Consider the following 9,135-nt stretch of genomic DNA (forward strand, 5'->3'; position numbering starts at 1 on the left):
CCGAACGCCTCTCGAGACCTCGCAAGGCTTTTGTACCAGTTTTTCCATTCCTCTCTCTTTTTTTCCTTTTTTTTTTTTTTTTTTTGAATAATAAAATAAACTAAAAATATTAATTAAAATAATCTATTTTAATGTAAAACAATATATATATATGTTTATTTTTGAAACATCAAAAAATTAATTTTCTGCACATAAAAACAAAATAAATTTATACATACTATAATATAGAAAACTAGAGTATGCACTTTAAATTACAATGACACGTGAGCCCCCAAATAACTGAGAAGGTTTAAGTCTATAACCTTGCTTTCTAGGATGCAACTCCGAAATTTACTTCTCGATGTAATTGACAGTCTACTGCCTATTCTGAGCCTGAAAAATGTATAGGAAGAAGGGGTGAGATTATAAAATCCCAGTGAGTAGACAAACATCATCAAAATAATCTAAAGCCGAGTAATAGGAGACAATTAAAATAATTCATCTCAACCCATATAAATAATTGGATTTCATCTAATTACTCAACATGGCTTATCCACTTTTCAAAAACTTGGCTCTTGCCAAAAATCCATTCTCGGGGATACCTCGCGAAAGCATCTTACCGAGACTGCCAAGGCTGTTTATTGTCACACACACAAACACATTTCACCTCTGACAACACAGCCGTTCCTTGGCGTTGGCTGAGTCCCACTTTCACGTGGTGGCCTGCGTGAAGTGTACTCAAATCCTACCTCGGGAGTTATCCTACGCGCCTCTCCAATCGAGGTAAGCTCAATAATTGGGAACCGTGCCCCTCTAATTAGGCTGGCCCACGGAACCCCCGTCACTGCAGTGCCCACTTTATAATCCACCAACCAATAAAATCACAATAGTATGACATAGCTCACTTAACACATTCAAGGCAAATAAAGCAGTTCACATATTCTTAAAATCATAAAAATAACCAGTCATACCCACATTTATCATAAGCCATTAATGTAAAATCATGGATAAACAACACAATCATAGTATAGGTCTCTAATTACTCTACTTTTGAAATCATTATTAAATTTTCAAAAATATTATAAAATTATTTTATAAAATCCCATTTTACCATAAAACACAATAATTTTCCAATTAAACCATTTTTTCATAAAATCACACAATTAAATAAATCTACTCTAGATAATTAAGACGATAGTAAGTTTACTCACTGTACTAGGAGTAGATATACTCCTATTCTCGGTCCTCGGGTGTAGTCTTTTACCCGTATCAAATAGCTCACCACCTATCCACAATACATGACACAAAAAATTCAATAATTTGTGTCAAATCAATATATATTATTTCAGGCTCTTATCCATGCGTATGCACTAGATAGGGTGTGAAATGTTTGGACATTTGCTTAATCACAGTGTCCGACCTAACTTGCCTATATACGGTGTAAATTTCTAAAATCTCCAATTCAACTCCAATTCCATCCATTTCAATTTCAATTATCCAATTATATCCACAATACCTCAATGACTATGAATGTGGTCCAATTTATCAGTTCGGATCACAAATTACGCTTTTACCCCTAGTGGGTAGAAATTTCAATTTTTTTGCACCAAAAATTCCCATTTAATTTCCAACCTCATAATTCATCATTTTTCCATCTAATTCTCTTAAAATAAAGTCAACCTCATCCTCACACACCATTGGCTAGATTCAGCCTAGAGAAATTCATGGAGAAAATGAATATTTTTCTTGTTGTTTTACTCATAAACATGCTAAACTAACACTAAACACTAACATAGTTCAAAATCAAATTAATCTAACAACTTTCTCTCTCTAAACCCATATGATCAGATTTGAATCCATCATCAAAACACATAATTTAACCATAGAAAATAAGGAGAAATGCATGGAAATGATAAATCTTAAGCTAAGCTTGAAAAATCATACCTTTAAACACTTGATTCCTTGAAAAATCACACTTTTTCTTTGAATTTTCTCACTCTAGGGTTTGTTCTTATTTCTCTCTCTCTCCTGCTGGTTTTGGCTGACCCTCCCAATGAATAATTCTGGAATTTTCAAGCCTTTTAATAGGCTTAATAAAATATTATTATTTTATTTACCTTTTGAATATTTTATTATTTTATTTTTTTCTAGTCATCTTTTTGACTTTATTTTTCTACCACTCAATCCTCTTCACTTATCCATGTCTTCCATGAAATTTCTAGACTTTTCCAAAGTTTTGGTGGGGTAAATTTTTAAAAATTACACTTTTACCCCCGTAAAGTGAAAAATTACATTTTTGCCCCAAAAACTAAAAAAATGCCCATAGACATATTTTTCATCCCTTATACTCATACCATTCTCCAATTTGTCAAATGTGATCTAAATTCTCTCAAAATCTCAAAATTTATCCGTGAGTGGAAAAATTACGATTTTGCCCCTAGATAGTGAAAATTCTGGTTTGACTCCAAATTGATCCTCAAACTCTGAATTACCATTTTGAGTCATCCCTGAACTGTGAAACTCTTAATTTCACCTTAAAATTCCTATTTGAACTAGTTCGAGGCTTAATCGACTCAATGGTACCATTAAGGGCAATATCGTCTTTTAACAATTTCTCGAACTTCCTAAATATACAAAAATTCTATCAAGCATGTAAATGACGTAATAATTATTTTACAAAGCAGGGTTTGACAACACTACCCCCCTTAAAAAAAATTTTGTCCCCAAAATTTCACTTATCAAACTCCAAGAAAAGATAGGGGTATTAGTTTTTATCCAATATTCAACATCTCATGTCATCTCCTTCGTTTGAGCATTCTTCCACAATCCTTTAACTATTGAGATGTTCTTTTCGTTGCTCTACCTACATCACTCATCATACATGAAATTTAAATCTTGAACCACTCAGGATCATTCTTCACTTTAGTTACCCATATTACTAATCCCTACACATGTGGGGTTGCACTTTCATTCTCATCAATGCCTCAAAGATTCATCTTTCATGTCTTATGCATTTCTGAACTCCAATTTCCACAATACATTAAGAAAATTCCATAGCGATATTTTACATAAACTCATTTATTATATTATTCTTAAAAGCTTTATTTACACTCTCAGAACTTAGTATTTACATCTCTTATCATTATCTTACATTTCCACCTAACTTTTCATTCACTTTCTCTAGGTTGGACTCGTGCTTCATCTTCCATTACCGTAAAAACTTTTGTTGACGCACGAGTCAGTGGTTTGAAAGGTGGGTATACTGGGGTGTTACTCTCCACATCAGGTCGAATAGCTACTCCCTGTCTCGGTTGTGCTCCAGAGGAATCTCTCATCTGCAAGTCCGTACGAGTTGATGAAGATAGAGCAGCTACAGTGGCCTGTCCTAACTGTGGACAATTAGTTCTAAAGTGACCCGTCTGGCCACAATGAAAACATCGCAAAGGCCCCCAACACACCCCGCCATGAAATCTTCCACATTCTCTGCATCTATCAAAACCTCCGAAACTTTTTTCAGAAGTAGTCACTGCAGATCCGCTGAATCTCGGAGGCCTCTGCTGCATTTGTGAAAATGATGGTCGAGAGGATGTTACCGAAACAGAAGGAGCACTCCCTGAAACAAATGAGCCTTTGCTCCTCTTTAGTGGCTGACTAGAGGACATTCGGATTTTTCCTTTTTGCCAACTCAGCTCGCATTCTCCTATTTTCATTTGCGAGCTTCTCAGCCCTTAAGGCCATTTGTACTACCTCTTTATGGGGCTCCCTACCTGTCACAGTCATTCGCTCTCTTATCTCATTGCGGAGCCCTTCCTCGAAATAATCGGCCTGATCCTGTTCAGTCCTCACTAAATCAGGCACATAAGACAACAGCTCGTTAAATTGAGTCTCATACTCTTCTACAGTTAAATTCCCCTGCTTCAGACTCAAAAATTCTCTCTTCTTCTCTTTTTGATGGAAATGGGTATAATATTGACTATCAAATTCCCTCAGAAAGTCTGACCAAGTTAGGAGAATAGTGGAACGGGACTTCACCGAATTCCACCATGTACGAGCTCTCTTCTCCAATAACCTCGTAGCCACTATCAGCTTCATCTCATCCTCCAATCTCATATCAGAGAGTGTCTCTGAAACCTGATTAATCCAATCCTTAGCTGCGGTGGCGTCCAACTCACCCACAAAGGACACGCAACCCAGTTGTCTAGCCTCCTTCAGCTTTTTAGAAATAGAGACATCATGTGCCAATGGAACTGAAGGAGTAACTGGTGGCACTACAGGTGGGACCTGACTAGTCTGAGCTTGACCAGCCATTGCGGTAAAGAAGGCTGCCATTGCCTGAATTACCTCAGGAGACACGGTAGGAATGCTAGTAGGTGGCGGAGGAATCTCGACCGGTTCAGCAGCAAGTGTTGCTCGAAAAGGAGACACAGTCGATTCCTCTCCTCTAAGGTCTGGCTGACCCTGCCTAAGACGACCTCTGCCCCTCCTAGCTGATCTAGTAGGGAGTGGGCGCTCACGTCGAGGAGGCATGGTAATCTAAAAAGGAAACGAAGCAAGTTTAGGTAATCTCAGACTCTACATACATGCAACTTTACCTAACCCAACTTAACTTAACCTAGTTTAACTCAACCCGGGGCCACACAGTGCCAGTGTGAATTCTTAAAATAACTATAAAAATCAAAAACTTTAAAACCATGCTTTGTTAACCAAAAGCTCTGATACCAATCGAATTGTCACGACCCGGAACTCCCATCGAGCCCGTGACAACCGCCGCGAAGCCTCGATAGACATTCTTCCCCCGAACGCCTCTCGAGACCTCGCAAGGCTTTTGTACCAGTTTTTCCATTCCTCTCTCTTTTTTTCCTTTTTTTTTTTTTTTTTTGAATAATAAAATAAACTAAAAATATTAATTAAAATAATCTATTTTAATGTAAAACAATATATATATATGTTTATTTTTGAAACATCAAAAAATTAATTTTCTGCACATAAAAACAAAATAAATTTATACATACTATAATATAGAAAACTAGAGTATGCACTTTAAATTACAATGACACGTGAGCCCCCAAATAACTGAGAAGGTTTAAGTCTATAACCTTGCTTTCTAGGATGCAACTCCGAAATTTACTTCTCGATGTAATTGACAGTCTACTGCCTATTCTGAGCCTGAAAAATGTATAGGAAGAAGGGGTGAGATTATAAAATCCCAGTGAGTAGACAAACATCATCAAAATAATCTAAAGCCGAGTAATAGGAGACAATTAAAATAATTCATCTCAACCCATATAAATAATTGGATTTCATCTAATTACTCAACATGGCTTATGCACTTTTCAAAAACTTGGCTCTTGCCAAAAATCCATTCTCGGGGATACCTCGCGAAAGCATCTTACCGAGACTGCCAAGGCTGTTTATTGTCACACACACAAACACATTTCACCTCTGACAACACAGTCGTTCCTTGGCGTTGGCTGAGTCCCACTTTCACGTGGTGGCCTGCGTGAAGTGTACTCAAATCCTACCTCGGGAGTTATCCTACGCGCCTCTCCAATCGAGGTAAGCTCAATAATTGGGAACCGTGCCCCTCTAATTAGGCTGGCCCACGGAACCCCCGTCACTGCAGTGCCCACTTTATAATCCACCAACCAATAAAATCACAATAGTATGACATGGCTCACTTAACACATTCAAGGCAAATAAAGCAGTTCACATATTCTTAAAATCATAAAAATAACCAGTCATACCCACATTTATCATAAGCCATTAATGTAAAATCATGGATAAACAACACAATCATAGTATAGGTCTCTAATTACTCTACTTTTGAAATCATTATTAAATTTTCAAAAATATTATAAAATTATTTTATAAAATCCCATTTTACCATAAAACACAATAATTTTCCAATTAAACCATTTTTTCATAAAATCACACAATTAAATAAATCTACTCTAGATAATTAAGACGATAGTAAGTTTACTCACTGTACTAGGAGTAGATATACTCCTATTCTCGGTCCTCGGGTGTAGTCTTTTACCCGTATCAAATAGCTCACCACCTATCCACAATACATGACACAAAAAATTCAATAATTTGTGTCAAATCAATATATATTATTTCAGGCTCTTATCCATGCGTATGCACTAGATAGGGTGTGAAATGTTTGGACATTTGCTTAATCACAGTGTCCGACCTAACTTGCCTATATACGGTGTAAATTTCTAAAATCTCCAATTCAACTCCAATTCCATCCATTTCAATTTCAATTATCCAATTATATCCACAATACCTCAATGACTATGAATGTGGTCCAATTTATCAGTTCGGATCACAAATTACGCTTTTACCCCTAGTGGGTAGAAATTTCAATTTTTTTGCACCAAAAATTCCCATTTAATTTCCAACCTCATAATTCATCATTTTTCCATCTAATTCTCTTAAAATAAAGTCAACCTCATCCTCACACACCATTGGCTAGATTCAGCCTAGAGAAATTCATGGAGAAAATGAATATTTTTCTTGTTGTTTTACTCATAAACATGCTAAACTAACACTAAACACTAACATAGTTCAAAATCAAATTAATCTAACAACTTTCTCTCTCTAAACCCATATGATCAGATTTGAATCCATCATCAAAACACATAATTTAACCATAGAAAATAAGGAGAAATGCATGGAAATGATAAATCTTAAGCTAAGCTTGAAAAATCATACCTTTAAACACTTGATTCCTTGAAAAATCACACTTTTTCTTTGAATTTTCTCACTCTAGGGTTTGTTCTTATTTCTCTCTCTCTCCTGCTGGTTTTGGCTGACCCTCCCAATGAATAATTCTGGAATTTTCAAGCCTTTTAATAGGCTTAATAAAATATTATTATTTTATTTACCTTTTGAATATTTTATTATTTTATTTTTTTCTAGTCATCTTTTTGACTTTATTTTTCTACCACTCAATCCTCTTCACTTATCCATGTCTTCCATGAAATTTCTAGACTTTTCCAAAGTTTTGGTGGGGTAAATTTTTAAAAATTACACTTTTACCCCCGTAAAGTGAAAAATTACATTTTTGCCCCAAAAACTAAAAAAATGCCCATAGACATATTTTTCATCCCTTATACTCATACCATTCTCCAATTTGTCAAATGTGATCTAAATTCTCTCAAAATCTCAAAATTTATCCGTGAGTGGAAAAATTACGATTTTGCCCCTAGATAGTGAAAATTCTGGTTTGACTCCAAATTGATCCTCAAACTCTGAATTACCATTTTGAGTCATCCCTGAACTGTGAAACTCTTAATTTCACCTTAAAATTCCTATTTGAACTAGTTCGAGGCTTAATCGACTCAATGGTACCATTAAGGGCAATATCGTCTTTTAACAATTTCTCGAACTTCCTAAATATACAAAAATTCTATCGAGCATGTAAATGACGTAATAATTATTTTACAAAGCAGGGTTTGACAGAAACTGTAGGAAGAACTTGACCAGCCTGAGCCTGGCTAGCAATAGTAGTAAAGAAGGCTGCTAATGCCTGAACTGCCTCAAGAGGCATAGAAGGAATACTAGTAAGTGGCAGAGGAGGTGGAGGATGTGGAGAAGTCTCGGTCTGTTCAGCAGCAGGTGCTGCCCAAATGGTGGATGCAGTCGATTCCTCCCCTATTACACCTAACTGACGACGTTGGAAACGACCTCTTCCCCTCCCAGCTGATCTAGTGAAAGGTGGTTGTTCGCGTCGAGGAGACATAATAATCTAAAAGAGGGAACAAAGTGAGTTTAGGCAACCTCAAGCTCTATATGCTTATGCATGTATTTTATTCAACCTAACCTAACTTAACTTGAGGTCACACTGACACTGTAAATTTTTAAAACAGCTTTAAAATAACTTTAAACCCAAAAACTCTAATCTTTAAAATCAAAAGCTCTGATACCAACTTAATTGTCATGACCCAAAACTCCCATCGAGCCCGTGACAATCGTCGCGACGTCTCGATTGACATTCATTACCCGGAATGTCAACCGGAACTCCGCAAGGCTTTAATATCAGCTTTTCATTTCCCCTGTGGGTAACTGTTTCCAAATACCACATTCTAAAAGATTTTAAACTGTTTTCAACTTAAACAAATAAAATAATAATTTTTGTCTCACAGGGGTATTTTGGTCATTTATCCCAAAAATCTCAAAATCATCTAAAAATATAGTATGTAAGTGGAAAACACATATTTCATAATCAAAAATAATTTTGGATGTCTAAAACATTAGTTTAAAATGGAATTATAACTATTATAATAAAATAAAAATATTCAATAAAATATTCAATTTTCACATAAAACGATATTTTAAGAACACTGCATAAATAATTTTTATAGCGTAAAAACAAAATAAATTCTTACATACCGTAATACAGAAAACCAAAGTATAGAATTTAATTTACAGTGACACGTGGGCCCACGAATGACCAAAAGTATCAAAAGAAATGAACCTACAGTTTTTGGATGTGGCAAGTTCAACTGTAATCCTCGCCGATATCAGTTATCTACAATCTATTCTGAGCCTGAAATGGGTGAAAATGAGGGAGGTGAGATTATAAAATCCCAGTGAGTAAACAAACATCACTCAAAATATCTAAAGTCGAGTAAAAGGAGACTATTAAAACATTTCATCAAACTGTGATTTATCATCCTTCAACTTATTTCAACCAAATAAAATCAATTTATTTAAAGCAAGTAATCAGTATGGCTTATGAATTTCTTAAAAAGCTTGGCTCATGCCAAAAATTATTATCATACTCAGTTATCTAAAATACCTTGGCCGAGGGCTATCCCAACTGAGTCCGCCAAGGCTATTAGAAAGTCATGTTTTTATTTTGAAAACATAGCCGTTCCTTGGCGTTGGCCAAGTTCCCCTTCACGTGGTGGTTTGGCGTGAAGTGAACTCTAAAAGTTATACCTCGGGAGTTACCCTACTCGCCTCTCCAATCGAGGTAAAAATATAATAGGATTTCGTGCCCCTCTAATAGGCTAGTCCACAGAATCCAGCCCACTGCAGCAGGTCAAACCCACCATACAATAAAATTTTAACAGCATGACAAGGCTAATATATTACTACCCAGCCTGCAAGGGTAAAATAAAGCAATTCATACAATTCATAAAAAAC

At 35.8% G+C, this 9,135-nt stretch overlaps 1 protein-coding gene and 1 long non-coding RNA gene across 2 annotated transcripts; both read right to left on the bottom strand.

Annotated features, from left to right (window-relative positions):
* Positions 1 to 288: 288 nt before the first annotated feature.
* Positions 289 to 2,025, bottom strand: LOC108660875 (uncharacterized). The gene is made up of 3 exons (XR_016028083.1): positions 1,924 to 2,025; positions 1,191 to 1,264; positions 289 to 372 (listed from the first exon to the last, which is right to left on the bottom strand). It is a non-coding gene; the product is annotated as an uncharacterized LOC108660875 (long non-coding RNA).
* A 1,605-nt stretch (positions 2,026 to 3,630) lies between these two features.
* On the bottom strand, positions 3,631 to 6,798 carry LOC108663198 (uncharacterized). Its single transcript, XM_088809256.1, has 4 exons — positions 6,697 to 6,798; positions 5,964 to 6,037; positions 5,076 to 5,145; positions 3,631 to 4,512 (listed from the first exon to the last, which is right to left on the bottom strand). Exon 4 carries the CDS (start codon positions 4,504 to 4,506, stop codon positions 3,631 to 3,633), a length of 876 nt encoding a protein of 291 aa, XP_088665382.1. The 5' UTR covers positions 4,507 to 4,512; positions 5,076 to 5,145; positions 5,964 to 6,037; positions 6,697 to 6,798.
* Between the last annotated feature and the right edge of the window lie 2,337 nt (positions 6,799 to 9,135).

Source organism: Theobroma cacao, chromosome 8 (assembly GCF_053813885.1).
Source record: "Theobroma cacao isolate CCN51 chromosome 8, ASM5381388v1, whole genome shotgun sequence".
Taxonomy (NCBI): Eukaryota; Viridiplantae; Streptophyta; class Magnoliopsida; order Malvales; family Malvaceae; genus Theobroma; species Theobroma cacao.